The sequence below is a fragment of the Nesoenas mayeri genome (assembly GCF_963082525.1).
Source record: "Nesoenas mayeri genome assembly, chromosome: 8".
Lineage (NCBI taxonomy): Eukaryota > Metazoa > Chordata > Aves > Columbiformes > Columbidae > Nesoenas > Nesoenas mayeri.
Genome location: NC_137554.1, coordinates 16,386,857 through 16,402,592, shown reverse-complemented (window position 1 = coordinate 16,402,592; position 15,736 = coordinate 16,386,857). Strand labels below are relative to the sequence as shown.

At 41.4% G+C, this 15,736-nt stretch overlaps 2 protein-coding genes across 5 annotated transcripts in view; one reads left to right on the top strand and one right to left on the bottom strand.

The window, feature by feature from the left end:
- The first annotated feature begins 164 nt into the window (after nt 1-164).
- On the top strand, nt 165-13,473 carry CLCC1 (chloride channel CLIC like 1). The gene is made up of 12 exons (XM_080348872.1): nt 165-623; nt 1,364-1,504; nt 3,278-3,373; nt 4,278-4,385; nt 5,346-5,567; nt 6,714-6,854; nt 7,967-8,060; nt 8,381-8,478; nt 8,554-8,700; nt 9,278-9,571; nt 10,098-10,344; nt 13,193-13,473. Exons 2-11 carry the CDS (start codon nt 1,373-1,375, stop codon nt 10,323-10,325), a joined length of 1,560 nt encoding a protein of 519 aa, XP_080204998.1. The 5' UTR covers nt 165-623; nt 1,364-1,372; the 3' UTR covers nt 10,326-10,344; nt 13,193-13,473.
- GPSM2 (G protein signaling modulator 2) overlaps nt 11,111-15,736 on the bottom strand; it is a 30,189-nt gene continuing 25,563 nt past the window's right edge. For 3 of the 4 annotated variants that reach the window (XM_080348868.1, XM_080348870.1, XM_080348871.1), the window contains 4 exons: nt 14,086-14,262; nt 13,175-13,337; nt 12,820-13,037; nt 11,111-11,855 (listed from right to left, as the gene is read on the bottom strand). In XM_080348868.1, the coding sequence (XP_080204994.1) occupies nt 11,691-11,855; nt 12,820-13,037; nt 13,175-13,337; nt 14,086-14,262 (723 nt within the window). In that variant the 3' untranslated portion in view covers nt 11,111-11,690. The remainder of the gene's footprint in view (nt 11,856-12,819; nt 13,038-13,174; nt 13,338-14,085; nt 14,263-15,736) is intronic. The other variant, XM_080348869.1, reaches the window with a different exon arrangement.

Here is a 15,736-nt window from a genome sequence, read left to right as displayed (position 1 = left end):
TTTATAATTTCTCCGTGCAACTCAGCCTGACACTTAAAACGAGATTTAAGTCAATATCTGAGCCTCTTCTTGTGACTGTGAGCTGTTCTTGTGTTCTTTTGCTTGTATTTACTGAATCAAGACTTTCCTCGGTGTCTGCCTGTAACGGTGAGCAATTACCCAGTACCAACTCGGTGTGCAGGAGGAGGGAGGGGACGCAGGTGCTGGGAGCTGCCGCTGGTTCCTGCCGCAGCTGAGCGTGTTTGGGCGGTGCCGTCGCTGCCGGCGGGTTGCGCGTTGTTTATTTCTTGGCCGCCTCGTCCACCCGCCCGTGTCGCGTCGCGTCGCAGCCGCAGCGGCCCTGCCCTCAACAGCGGCCGCGGGGCAGGGCCCGCCGGCGCGCGCCCGCAGCGCCTCCCGCCCCTGAGGGCCGGAGTCGCGCGCGGGGCCGCTCCTCAGCCGCCGCTTCGCCGCGGGCCCTGAGCGGCCAGAGCGGCTTCCTCGGGGCGGGGCCGGGCCGGCCGCGGCAGCGCCGCCGGGAGGGGCTGGGAGCAGCGCCGCGACCCTCCCCGGAGACAGGGGCCTGGCGATGCGGGGCGGCCCCGGGCCGGCCAGACGTGCCGAGGCCGTGTGCGGCCCCTCAGGTACCGGAGCGGGCTGAGGGCGGCAGGGCGGGCGGCGGCGCGGGGTGGGGGAGCCGCTGCCTGCAGCCCGGGTGTCCGGGCCCATCCTGCGCCATGTCTGGGCCCTCGTGCCCCAGACGCGGTGACCCGGCGCGGGGGAGCGACGGAAGCGGGAAAGGGGCCGGGAGGCCGCGGCTCTGTCTTTGTTGTTCGCGGCTGCGGGAAACGCGGCGAGGGCGAAGCGGGGAGCAGCGTGCGGGCTTTGCTGTTTCACAGGCGTTCCAGCGCCGGCGGTGTGCGGCCTCTAGCGCCGGACGGTGCCCCGGGCCGGGCTGTGCGGGGCTGCGGCTCGGGCGGGGGGAACCGGGCCGGGCCTGTGCGGGCAGCGCCGGTCACGCTGTCCTGGCTGCCCCGGGCGGGCGGGAGCGGCCGGACGGGCTCTGCAGCGCTTGCCGCAGGCAGCGCTGCGGCGATGTGTGCGAGAGCCGTGTTCACAGCCAGGCCTGTGCTGGGTGATAACGTCCATTTCTACAGCTGCTGGTCATGACAGCCACTCACACCATACGGTTTCAGTGTTGCTTATAATCGCTAGTGTTTTCTTTGGGGAAAAAATGATACAAATAAAGTTTAATCTGTTCAGTGGAGAACTGAGTTCTTAAACAACTCTGGAGAATACTTTTTCGTGTTTTAAGGTTGTTTACGTTTTTTCGTACAGGCTGTTACATGCTGAACTAAATATCTGAATTTCTTGTTACATCTAGTGATACAGGATGCTGTTTCCTTTGGTGTTGTGTGCAATTGTGCTAATAGGGAGCGGTAAAGTTCAAGATGATGAATGGATTGACCCCACAGATATGCTCAATTACGATGCAGCATCTGGAACAATGAGAAGACCTTACAAGGTAGAAAAAGTGCATGAATACATGTCTCTCCCAAATAGTCCTTCAGCCACATGCGGTTGAAAGGTCATCCTTAAATTGTGAAATTAGAATATAATAGAATTGCTGCCTTTTTAAGGTCTTACAAAGTTATCTCTAAATCTATACACAGAAAAATGTTATGTTTTTTGTCCATTGTTAAAATTGCAAGAAAAAAAATGGCGATCTACGTTATAGTAAATAATTAGCTAAGGGTCTTTTAATGACCAGTTTCCATTGCAGACTGATGAAGTCAGAGGAAACACACTTTGTTTTTTTCATAGATAGTGGTTGATGGCTTATGCAGGTTGTGGCTCCACAAGTCATTTCTTTGAGAAGCACTGGGTTAAACAGCTCTTGCTAGTTTCTGAAGTATAGTGTTAAATATCTTGAAAATTAAGTTCCTAGTGGATAGAATTTGAGGGACTTGGGCTTAATGATCCCCAGTAATATGGGAATAAACCCCATTGATTGTGTGAGAGTATTAATGAAAATCAATGGTATTTTGTAATGCTGGACATGAGAGTTTTCAGAAGGAAGATCGGAGTAGGAGTTGAGTGCTGTACTGTTAATAATTCATGAACATTGAGGAGAAGATTAAATATGAAAAGCTAGTTTTAACAAGGTGAATCATGCTCTGTTGTCTTCTGGGAGAGGTGGACTCTATATATATCCTGAGATGCGTATTATTTATCCAGTACACATGACACTGTAAAATGTGGTTAGTTATTTGGGCACCCTTGATTTTTTTAATTCTTCAGCTTTCATGTTTTGCGGTTTTGAATAATACTATTTTAATGCTTCACAACATAATTTTCTGAAGCTTAAAAAACGCAAACTGCATTATTTTTCTTCACAGAGTTCCTCAGCCTCCACTTGCCCTAAGTCCACCTGATAGTCATTAGAATCCCTAAAATTCAGCAGCAAGCTTTGGAGTCTTTAAACTTGGTGCCCTACTGCTTTGGATTTTATTAAAAATATATGCTAGGAGTTTTACTGTTGTCTCCCATGAAAATAGAACTGCATCTTAAAGGAGAAGAGTGACTGCTTTGAGTTAGGTTAGTCAGTCTGTCCAGGATTTCCCTTCTGTTTTGCAAGAAGAGATTTTAGGCAGGCAGGCTGTGTGGGCCAGCCAGTCCTCAGAACTTCATCTCAGCAGGAGGTCACTGATATGTGTCACGTTGCATTTCTTTTGGAGACTTTCCTCAGTGTGCATACCTGGTTGTGTAGAAGCAGCACTGTTAAAACTAAGTCTAAGCAGTTAACATTAAAAAAAAATTGATGTTTTGGAGTGAAGAGGGAATAGGAAAGGAAAGGCATGCAGCCCTGAATGAGGTTTTGTGTTTACTTTCAGTCTGGCTGGCTGTGTGGCCAGCTGGACTGGGAATTGGTCTGGCTGAAGGCTGCCCCCTCGCTTGCTGAGTCGGTTTTTAGCCAGGGGGATTATCTAATCTGATGCACTGCGTGGCTCACCAGCACTCAGAGGAGGGGAAAGGGCAGCTGGGGGAGGACAGAGCAAGATCTCACCTTTTGAAGGCAGCATGCATTTAGATCAACTTAAAGCAACTGTCTGTTTGGAGCCTAAAATAACAGTAGAGATGCAGCTGGAGTATTGTTTGGAGAGTATTAGCAGCAAAGAGCCGTGCTCAGTTCTTAGCTCCTTTGCTTCTTTTAAAGTGCTCTGACCGTAGAAGTGTAACATGGCATATTGATCAAATTCTTTGATTCTAAAAATATGTTTTTCTTATGTAATTTTAGGCAAACTATCATGACTCTGAGGATAAAACTGTGGATACAGTCAATACTGAAATCTTACCAAGTTGTTCCAGGGAAGTAGTTTCCTTGCAACAGAAGGTTTGTTGTGGAACTTCAGAATATTTTTCAACCTAGTTTGTACTTTCTGATTATGCCTGTCTGGACAGTGAAGAAGAGGTGAATTGCTGCCATAATTTGTGAGATGATGCATTATTTAGGGGGAACCTCTTTGTTCAGAGGAGAGGCTGGAAGTGGTTGGAACTCAAGTCCGTGTTACTTCTCTCTCTACCAAGGTCTATTTCCTACAGTGTTTTATAGTGTAACAGAAATTGATGGGAGCTGTGTGTTTCTGCCCAGTGTCAACAGTTTAAACCTGGTGTTGGGATGTTACCACCGTGCTGGCCAAAGCTTAGAAACCTGACCTTTCATTTTCACATTGTTCAATTCTGTCAGATTTTAAGGGGTGGGTTGTGGGTATAGAGAGCACATCTGTGGCTGACTGTAATATGCAGTGCTGCAGCTCTCAGGAGCCGCTGTGAGACCCCCAGGCTGTCGCTGCTTCTGAGATCAGGAGGGTGCGATGATGTTTGTGTAGCCACTGAGGCTCTCACTTCCCTCAGCCATTTGGAGACCACATGGGATATGTAGTTTTAATGTTGTTTTAGTTATGTAGTATCTTTTGCAGTTTTCTTTATTTTTCTGATGTAAACTTAATATTTAAGGAGATCTAGATTTTTAGGTTTTCCTAGTCTTCCTGAGGGTAGCATTCAAACCATATGATGAACAGCTCTGAAATCTCTGGTACTGGCCAGTCCCATAACAAGTAGTGTCTTCAGCGACTGCATATGCTTTTTATCTGGTGTATGGATCATGGGATGGTTGCTAAACTAAAGAAACATGCCTCTGTTAATCCGGAGTTTTGTGTGTTGGCAGGGGTTTTTTTCCTCTCCTGTGAACAAGCTGGTATGAACAAGAAGTGAATCAAAGTATCTTTCCGTTGCAGATTGCAGATTGTGAGAAGAAGCATGCCAAATCACATGAAAGCCGCAGCTTTTATATTTTTAAGCGATACTTGAATAAGATCTTAAATGAAGCTGGAAAACTTGGCCTTGTAAGTATTTGAACAGTCATTAAAAATTGATTAGAATTCACATTACTACTTTATGTGCTTTTCATGGTTATCAGGTGTTGATTAATTGTTCCGGCATACTTTAAAGTAAAACGAAGGGAACTGAATTGCAAAGGAAAAAACGATAGAAGGATGTGCATCCAGTATTGCTGTTAGCAGCGTTTGCTCAGGGGAGAGTTTCTCTTTGGTCTGTATGCATCCGAAGGAAGACTATGTGAATTCAGAGTATGTAGCTGAATATCTGTGACTGGGACGCAGCTACAGTAATATCCCATTCAGTTCATGTTAATGGTTGTTAAACGTAAAAGAGGCAGATTTTGCTTGTTTGTTGTAGACCTTTTAGGCCTTTTTTTAGACTCTGCCCACCTTAACCATCTAGGAATAGCAGCTTATTAGAGTTTGCATATAAGAATCACCTTATTAACTTTCTTTATTACATTGTTTTTGGAGGGTTTTTTTTCTGTTCCGAGATAGAGAAATAAATTTTTAGCAATAAGCAAAATCAACATTTAACAAAGAACATTATACTTAGCAACGTAAAATTTCTCCTAATAGCATGTACCTGTAATATCCAGCCATGATCAGGGCACACATAGTGCCTTTGTAATTATTACTTGTTAATGAGAAGTGGCTCTAAAATTTTAATAATAGGTGAGATAACTCACTTCATTCTTTAGCTTTTGCTGTACAATTGAAAGAGAACAAACCAGTTGAATTTATGTTTTATATAGTTCAGAAGAATGAACAAAAAGGTTATAGAATCATAGTCCCTGTCCCATGCTCCCTGTCCCATGTCTTCATCTTGCAGTCTACGTCAAAAAGGTGCTGGTACGTAACGAGGATATATAATCAGGTTTTTGCCTAGGAATAGAGTTTTTTGTATGTACTTCTATTGCCAGATTAGCAGCTTTTAACCATTGTTTTCCTCTGCTTTTAATTCAGCCTGAGGAAGATGTGGGCCACGTCCATTACGATGCTGAGATCATCCTTACAAAACAGACATATTTGGAGATCCTCAGGTTTCTCAATGAGGAAACTTGGCAGTCAGGTGCTGTGGATGATGCACTTAGTGATATTTTGATCAGATTTAAGCATCATGATTATAAAGCTTGGCACTGGAAATTTGAAGACACTTTTGGAATTGATCTATATAATATGTTTCTGGTAAGAGAAGAAAGAACTTTTTTTGTGTTTTTTTAATTGCTGTTTTCTCCAGTTTCTTTGTGCAAGTCAATGAATGTTACCACCTTAACTTCACATGTAAAGCAGTTCTTTCCATCATACAGTGAGTCACTTTTTGTTTCATGGCTGTGGAAGGTAGAGGTGATGTATTCTATTGAAGTATGAATTCAAGTTTTTTTTCCCCGTGGTCTTCTTTTCTTACTGTAGCTTTGTAGGTTTTTTCTGGTTCGTTTTCTTTCTTCACTTCCTGTCTTTTATATGTTTTGTGTGACTCATTAGACTCTGATACTTTCTTGTCACTTAAACTGACGGCTCATGCGTTATACATTTTCCAGATTTGTCTCTTGTTCAAATATATGCTGAAGCTGTTGGCTTCTGCAGGAGTTGGAATATATTTATATTGAGACAAGTGTGTATTTGAAGTCTTACAGGTCAGAGATTTTTGTGAATTTTGTTGGAAAAAAATTGTAATGTTGCAAAGCAGAGCATGACTGGGAGAAAATGTCATATTCTCTAAAATGGAATTAAAATGTGCTAAGCCAAGGACCTCTGATAAGTTAAAGCTCTCTGAATAAGGCTTTACAATTCATAATATGCTAACATTTGATGCTGAGATGATCTTGAAAGTAGCCTGTCTATTTTTGAGGGGTCCATGGAAGCCAAATGACAAATGTGAGCTGTCAGTAGCATAACCTTGGATGGAAAGAGACTGTAAAGTGCTTCTCTGAAGTCCTGCTGCTGTTCCCCAATTGTAACTTTGTCTCTTAACCGAACTGCCAGAGTTGGCCACTGTGGCTCATACCAGGCACATACTACACAATTCCTGAATTACACCAATTCTATAATTTTAAAGTATGGTGGGGAATGTGATAACTATCATAAGGAAAAAATAACTAAATATCACAAGAAGGAAATTAGCAACTGCAACACAAGGCTGTGATCACAATGGCCCATAGTAATACTGTGAAAGTGACCTGTACTGCTGTGAAAGCAAGATCATATTCTTTCCAGTGCAGTGTGTAAATGGTACTAGTAAAAAGACACGTTGAAAGTTCCTTTGTGTATTCTGGCAGTAAGCTTGGAAAATTCCAAATCTGGATCACTTTTCTTTCCTGTTTTCTTTTTCAGATACTCTTGTGCTTAGTGTGCATTGTAATTGTAATAGCTACGGAGCTCTGGACACGTATTCATTGGTTTGTTCAGCTTAAACGTGTCTTCTTAATAAGTTTTCTAATCAGTTTTGCATGGAATTGGCTTTACCTATATAAGGTAAGTTGTTCTGAAACCTTAGTGGCTTTTAGGCTTAAAATTTTAGGATTATTGAAGGAGTTAAGGTTATTTAGTTCCTTTCGTTAGTTTATATAAGGCAATAATTGACCGCAAAATAAATAAAGTATGTTTATTTTGCATGTTGACAGGTGTGATAGGCTTAAAGAACAAAAGAAACCCTGCCAGTTTTTCTCCTGCTGCAGAATTCATAATTTCTCCTGCATAGAATTCATAAAGCAGTAGAAACTCTGATTTCACTGTGTGGGCAAGGGAAATGTGAACCCTGTCTAAAGCAACCTGGTAGAAAAGTCTTATGAAAATATACTGTGGGGAGTTTTTTCTTTCTGAAATTCCCTGAGTAAAACTGCATTTAATGCGTGATAGACCAGAGATAAATGCTTCATTAATGGTGGTAAAGTAGCCGACTGTAGAATGGTATTGGTTTTAGTGAGGAGGAATTTATGCTAGTAGGTCATAGCCCAGCCGCAAAATCTCAGTCCTTGCACCTCGTCATTAGAACGAAACCGCAGGGTGTCAGAGCTGGTGGCTCTGGGCTGTGGCCGGGCTGCCCTGCGGGGACTGATGCTGAGTCACTGAAGAGTGTCAGAGTTTTTCAACAGATGATTTGCCTTTGTTATCATAAGTTGCAAACCGTAAGGCAAAATTATAATGAATACAGGTAGTTGTTAATGGGAATTATTTAGAAAATAAAAGACAATGTCCTGATGTTTTAGTTAGTAATTGCATGGCAGCTGTCTCTGGTTTTAATGTAGAAACGTTTTAAGGAAACGGGATGTCAGGTTACTTTTGCCCTGACCTTGTATCTTTGAATATTAAAGTTTGCTCCTTAAGTAATTTGAACTCCATTTGGAGAGTAACTTAGAGGCAGCCATCTTGGTAGTCTTTATCCTTTCTTACAGTTAGTTACAATTTAACTCTGTTAAATTGTCTAGGTAGCAAACTTTTCTTAATACAGATTTACCCAGGTAATTATCCCAAACCCATGAAGAGCAAACATTTTTAGCTCAGGTGCAGATCTGCACGGATGCAGGTGTTCTCTGCCCAGCACTGCCTTGTTCTATGTTTTCCAAGTAATTTTTATTCTCCTGCAGCTGGCCTTTGCGCAGCATCAAGCAGAAATTGCGAAAATGGGGCAGTTCGATAACGTCTGTGCTGAGAAGCTGAACTGGAGGGAAAGTCTTTTTGGTAAATACTTGTTTTGTTATTTTGTAGTAGTATTTAAGATCTCAAAATGCTCAGTAATAGTATCCAAGAACACTGTAATTTCTTCATGAGTACATTGAATCTTCTTCAATACATCTCCATGACAGGATATACTACGCTGCCAAACTAATCTCAGATTTTTAAAAATAAATCTCAGATGTTTAAAAATCATTCTCAGCTTTGAACCGTATCTAGAAGAGTTCTCTTCCATCTATCATTGAAATGCTGCTTTCTGTATTACTGCTGTGTCATAAAATACATGTTTTTAAAGTAGTAAAATCACATCTCTGCTTTGGTTACAGAATGGCTCAGAAGTCAGTGGACATTTCAGGACGATCCCTGTCAGAAGTACTATGAGACACTACTAGTAAACCCTGTCTTGCTGGTTCCACCGACGAAGGTACACACCGAGCCTCAAGAGACTCTTTGTGTTCATGTTTGTGATCGGTGACAACACTGCGTTTGTATTTTCTAGGCATTGGCAATTACTTTCACCAGCTTTGTAACTGAGCCTTTGAAGCACATAGGACAAGGTATTGGTGAATTCATCAAAGCACTTATGAAGGAGATACCGCTTATTCTGCAGATTCCAGTGCTAATTATGATGGCTCTGGCTGTCTTGGTTTGTATACCTTTATCTTACATTAAAAAGCTCAGTTTCAGTTTTTATATATTAAACCTATCGATATTTAAGTATTATTATCTATTATATTGTTTATTTCTTATTTGTACTAGTGAATAGATGTCTTAGTACAGATTAAATCATTTCTATAAAGGATGTTTTCTTAACAAAATGTTTATAGTACAGTTTGTTTAGCAATTAAAACAGGTACATTTGCATTTAAGCCACATCTGTCCCTACTTCCCAAACTGCCTAGAAGTTTAGACTCTGTGACAGTTTATTGCAGCTTCGTTCCCATTCTTTTGTCATTACACAGTGTTGCATTAATTGGCGTTTTGTACAAGAAAAGCGTTGAGTTGGAGCCTTCAGCATCTTTACTGTAGCACCAAAGGAACTAAAGCCTGGCAGTTCCTGCGCTGTGGTCAGACTGCAGAAACGTTGAATTTTACTGTAGCTGTTCTGATCACCTGAGCTTTTCTTTCAGTGTTTTTCAGATAAGTGACTTGGAATTCCCTGTGAAAACTGCAGGCTGCAAATAATTGGTGTTTTGTGTTTGTTTTTTTCCCCGCTACCGCAGGCTTTCTGCTATGGTGCAGGATCATCAGTGTCTGTGTTAAGATACTTAACTTTTCAGAAGAAAAGTCTTCCTCCTCCACCTGCCAGTCAACAGGAGAAAATAGACTTTGGGCAGTATGCCGGGAGCACCCCCGATGGCTGTTATTTGCAGAAGCTCCCTTACATTTACGGAGGACCTTACGACAGAGGAGATGCTCCTGTGAGACCGGGAAGCGGCAGCAGAAGTCCTGACGTCGTGCACACAGGCGACAAGCCAGACACGCAAGTAGAAGAGCCTCACAAACCAGAGCCTGGTGTATGTTAGTCCTGGTGCTCTTTTTGCTGGGATTAAATTTAATAACTTTCAGTGGTTTCTGCTAGAATACATTTAAACAACAGCCTTAAGCCAAATCTTGGAGAGGAGTTAAGGAAGTAAATATTCCCCTATGGAACAGTTCTGTAGAGGTATCTTTGGCATGTTTTGTTCTGGAAAAATACTCTGCAATGGCCAACTGTGGCAGGAAACTACTGAATTCAAACTCTACTTTTACAGTAAAGACGTAAATAACTTCTGTTGAGAGACATCAATGCTTATGTTAGTCTGGGCAATAATAATGACCCACAAAGGCGGGGGGGGAAAAGCAGCACTGATTTTTCTGTAAACTATAGAAAATTAAAAACAGATTTATACTCTGGATTCTGCTTAGTTACTGTTTCCTCAGGAGAAAAAGATACTAGTTGTGCTCTGGGGGAGTCCTGCCCCTTGAGCTGAGATGCACCTGAAGCAATAGATGCCCTCACTTCGGATTGCTCAATTAATAGCTTCTTATTAATTTTTACAGAATAGATTGCACACTGAGTCTGAAGTCTGTAGAGTAGAAAGTATCACAGCTGAAAACCTTACTGAAGAACATGCACTTGAGCAGCAGAAACAGGAGACAGGCACAGCAGGGCGAGAGACTGGAGAAAATTGTGATCCTAATAAAAACCTAGAAGGGAAACGTTCTGCAATGGAACCCTGTGAAGAGAAGCAAAAGAGCGGCTCACCTGACTCACAGGAAGGAGACTAAGGAAGCCCCAAGCTCTGCCGTAAGTCTTGTTTAATCTTTTATTGTCACATACTTGCTAGTTCTGCTCTAATTCTCAAATGTACAACAGAGGACATGAGTAGGGAACTCATATTTGGTCAGAGCATTAGCATGTGTAGCTGTCACATGGAGTTTTAAGAACTGAGAGGCTGAGTATATTTACTGTTTCTGGAATTTGAAATGTGTTAAAATAATACAACTTCAATTGGCCAAAGAAACAGGCTTGTGGGTGTTGCTGCGTGTTTGAAATAGGTACGTTTTGAGTAAAACTAGATACCCTGTGGTGGGAAAGCACTGAAACTCTGTGATTTCACAACACAGGCCTAATCAGGTAACTGTCAAACAGCCTGAAGAAAGTTGCTGATTGTAATTCACATAAGACTAACTGTACCTCAGCTTGAAGTCTCAGGACTGTCTTTGTTTTATATTCTTTAAAATCAGTCTTAAGCAAGTAGAATTGCTGCTTGTTGGCTCAGTTCTAGGACAGCTTAATTATTTTATTCTAGTTTAATAATTTGCAGAGGAGTGAGAAGCTGATGTTGTATCAGTTAATTTTTTAGGGTGATTCAAAGCTGAATAGGGAATGGGAAGCACTGAGTACTGAAGATCAGCAGGGTTAAGCCAGTGCTAACACATGGGTTTGGAAGAAAATGTTGTCATTTCTCCTTAAATGCATAAAGAGGACAGTTTCAGTAGAAATCATTTTTCAGTGCTAAAAAGCTGCAAGAAAATGGAAAACATTCGCTGTAATACAGGAAACATTTAACTAAACATTACAAAAAATCAGCATGTTTTGAAAAGACTTTTTATATTAAACAGAATTTAAACTAGGGTATGATTTTTTTTTTTAATAAAAATTATTGCAGAGACACAGCTTGGAACAAAGAAAGACACACTAAATCCTGAAGCTATTTCTCAAATTGTTTTTATTTTTTAAAAAAAGTATAAATGAAAACCAGACCTTTTTCCAGGGAGGTACGAATCAGAACAAAAAAAAGTTTTCTTTGAAAAGAACATACAAATTTAAGTGTTGCACTAGATGGAGACAGTGGTGGAATCCACACATCAGCAATGGGAATACCTTGACAGGAAGAAAAATCCTATTAATGTTCATAGACTAGAGGCAGTTAAGAGGGAGATACGGTAATCGGTATCTCAGACACTGCTGAAAGCAGCTGGCAACCCATAACTACAGGTCATGAGTGTGATGCTGCTGCTATTTATACAAAATACTATTAGAAAGGGGACAAAACTACTTATTGCAGTCTTCTGTAAAAAGGCATGTATGTTTTTCCAGCAGACAAAAATGACACCCAGGATGCTACTGTACAGTATGGGCCTGTTTCTTCAGCTCGTATCTGGTCCCTTTATAGTTGAGGGAAGATGGACTCTTTGTTCATCCATTCTCTTGGCTTGGGATCGTAAAATCAGGCTGAAAAAATCCTCATCAGGTACAGTTGGTCCTTTTGCAGCTGCTGGAGGAGCACATCTTTGATCATCCAGTCTGGAACCCTGCAGACAGACCAAGCGATAAAGCTGCATATTTACAGGAATATATATAAGAGAACAATAGAAGCCAAAAATTACTAAAAGCTTTTGGTTTTTGATTTAAAGCTATTGTAAGAATTTAATTTTTAAGTTTTGTTTCAAGTTAGTAAGTTAAGAATGCAAGTGTAGCTAAAACGGTTCCTCCAAACCACCTGTCCACATGTATCTGAAAATAACCCCCAGAAGTTAGTTCCTGTTTATATTGCAGAATGAGATTTTAGTGTCCTTTGTCCATAAGAATTTTAGCATTGGTACATGTGGTATCTGTAGTCTCATACAACACAAAATTTGTATTTTGAGATCCTTATCAACCCATCAGGTAAAACCCCAAGGTTTTAAAGTCTCTTTGCTCGAAGTGCTCTGACCGACAGTCAGACACCTCCCTTGGGAGTTGTCATGAACTATTAAACTTAACGTAACTGCAATGATGATAGCTATCCCCACTACAGCTTTGATACTGATTTCTTTCATTTGATCAGTTATGATTCCTGGTATATCATGGGTCTTCACAACAAGACAGATCTAAGCACTGTTTCTTAAAATTATTTTGCATGCTCCCTTTAATGGCCTCGCTTGTTTTCCTCCACCTTTATAGCATTTGTTACTTTAAATGGTTAACATGGTATAAATACCAAAATTCCACTTAGCTAGACACCAGATCATTTGGAGAAAAAACAAAATCCAAACAACAAAAAAGAAACTGAAAAAATAAAAAGCCACGACCCACACAGAAATCAAAACACCCTTTGGGGGGGTAAAAAATCCTTATTTTTTTTGTTCTCTGTGTTCTTCCTTATCTGCCAAATCAATGTGTATGTTAAAACACATGATAAAGTTAGTTGCTGACTTGACAAAACTAAATAGCAAGTTGCACAAAATCAAATCCCCAAAGACTCAGAATCTGACGAATTTTTATGAGAAAACTCACCTGGCATTTGATCAATGTATCAAAGAAGTCGTCATCCAGTTCCCTGTTGTTGGCTGCCACGAGGTGCCCCAGGACAGAGTGGCGGTTGTGCTGGCTGAGCCGAAGGCCGGGCAGGTGGCTCAGGCTGGCGCGCTGGTCGTCCAGCCGGCGGCTCTGGGAGCTGGCGAGGAGGTCGAGAAACTCATCTGTGTGCGGGGAGACCACGGAAGCGGAGAAAGCTGGGCAGGAGGAAGAAAACAAGTCAACCCAGAAATAAGTTCCTTTCCACACTATGTCTTGCATACAAACACAGTTGTTTAAAATAGAATTTGGCAGGAACCAAAGTCAGATTTAGATTTCACTTTTAAAAAATTACATTTTCTTATTGTTTTAGGGGGCGTAGAGGATGTTGCCACTGGAGCAGCTGAGAATCTGTTCTTCTCCTGAAAGTAGCATCTCTGATCGTCCATCCTGTTACTCTGGAATCGGCTCAGCAGATCAAAGAACCCTTCATCTGCCACTGTCTCTCGACTGTTTTTCTGAAGAGGAGAGAAGAGTTAGGCGTATTTTGAACTCAAGCGTACCTAAAACCAGGACAACTGCTCCACAGTTGTGTTCCAGTAATATGTTTGATGTTTGTGTATCTTAAATCCATTAAATCTATTTGTATAGACACAGATATTTTTAAGAGGAAATGTTAATAATATGGCAAGCATTTTTGCAAGGTAAAATGTGTTAGCAATGTTTCATTCTCTGAAACAGAAAGAAACAGTGCTCTGACCAGGTAAACAGTTACCCTGCCTCAACCATGAATCCACCAAAAACCCCAAACACCCATGAAAGATAAAAACAAGAACAACAATGAACAGTTCCATCATCTTCTCAGGTCTGTGCTCAGAAACACTTGACTCTCATCTAGATCAAACGACTCAGTTCTTTTAACTGACTTCTGTCAAGAGTGCAATAACCTAAAAAATATTTGTCAAAAATATCTCCCACTGCCTGAATCAGAAAAAACAGAGTTTGGAGAAGTAGCGTCTAGAAGAGACTACAAGTAAAACATAGAAAATCCATCAGAAAAAGAAATGCTGCAATAGTAGGGAAAGTTGAAAGCTGGCACCAGCAGTGAAAGCTGCAGAATGGCAGATTCTGCATTGATTTACAGAACCGGAGTGTGTCAGTCAAGTAAACAGGTGTGACTACAATGGACAGCTGCAGGAGTGCGTTCTCTGGGATTTTATCAGACAGGTGAGCGAAGCCGTGTTCTCCACAGCTCGCCAAACCTACCCTCTGGGAGGTTGGAAGTCGATGATCAATAGAATTACTGGCATCCTGCAAAACTTTGGGAGTGGTGCCGTTTTTGTACTTTTTGCCTTTTAGTCGATTTACAAAATGCAGTTTTGCTGAAGGTTTGGCAACCAGTGGTTTCTGCTTAGCAAGAATCTCACTGTTCCAGTTCTGAACCTAAGAAAACAAGAGTCATGAAATTAAACCGTCTGATTTTAATTACCTGTACTGTTACCTCTTTTTTGCTGCTGCTTTCCCTCCCCAGAGTGAAGCAGCTTTACATTATTTAGTTCATCCAACCATGAGGATGTGAAAACTTGAATTCTGGCTCTATTACTTGTCCTGTGATTACTGAGCTGTTGTTACCTGAAGCAGGTTAGTGCTGTTACTGATCAGTCTTGTTACTGGACTGTGGTGTGACACCTGATTGATGAAAATGTGATCAAATGGTATATTTAATCAAACAAGCTGAAGTTTTCCTTGTTGGCTGCAGTGCAGGAAATGTGGTTAATGTCAATGCTAAAATGCAGCTGCCATTTCCCACCTAGTTTTACATTAGAGTAAAACAAACCCTTATACAAACCCAGATACTCAACCAGCCTTCTATGAAGTCCTTGGTATACACAAAATTCCCAGAAAAGATTGAAAAGGAAGAGGGAGAGGAATGCCAGCACAAGAGCAAACAGGAATAACCATCTCATTTCACTGAAGAAGAGAAGGAATAGCTTTATCAACCTGACAGATTTTCCCTCAGTTCTCTTCTAAAATAAACAATTATCCACAAAATTGAGAGCTTCATCTACAGCTGACAAATGCTTACAATAACTGAATAAAAAAACCATGTTTTTTCTTCATTCAACATCAGAAATTGTGACACACAGTCACAAATCTCTCAGTAACACAGCCTGCCCAAATGTTGCCTTTTACAGGCTTACTTAAGGTGGGCATGCAGAGTCCAACTCAGAGCTGGCATCTTGTATGGTCAAACCATGCTGTTCATGTCATACATTGTACTATACATTGAAGACAGTTCTGGAATTAATTTTCAGAATCTATTACGTCAATATATTGGAAAAAATCCCCTTATAAGAGCTAAGCTGCAATACTAGGTTAATACTTTCTTACAAAAATACAGACAAAACATTTTAGTATATTTAGGGCACAGACTACCACAGGCTCTGTATTTTAAAGGAGACCACAGATAAATAGATCTGGAGAGTAAGAAAATACAGCTGATACTGAGCAAAGCCTCACGGTTCCCTGCAGAGGGCTCCCCCTGGGCTAAATGCACCATCTTTTTAAATCAGTGCACAGGCTCTTCATGCAGCTCTCCAACAGGTGTGACTTTGATATCCCAGTACGGAGGGAAAAACGGCAATTTCAGTCTGCCACTGGAGTAGTTTGTGTAGAACTGCCAGGGCGTCAGTTAAAGGCAGACAGAATTTGAAGGAAATCTCTCAAAGACTGACAGAAGGGTTTCAACCAGGAATTCCCAGCTCCAAGAGATTTCTCTGAGCTTGGGGTCAAGTTTCTTTCCCCGTCTGTCACTTGGTTTCAGCATTTCTGAAATAGCATCTGTGTTCAAGCTGATGTTGGAACCCCCTAATGGCTTGTGAGTTGGTTGAAACGCCAAAGTGAAAAACAGAACATG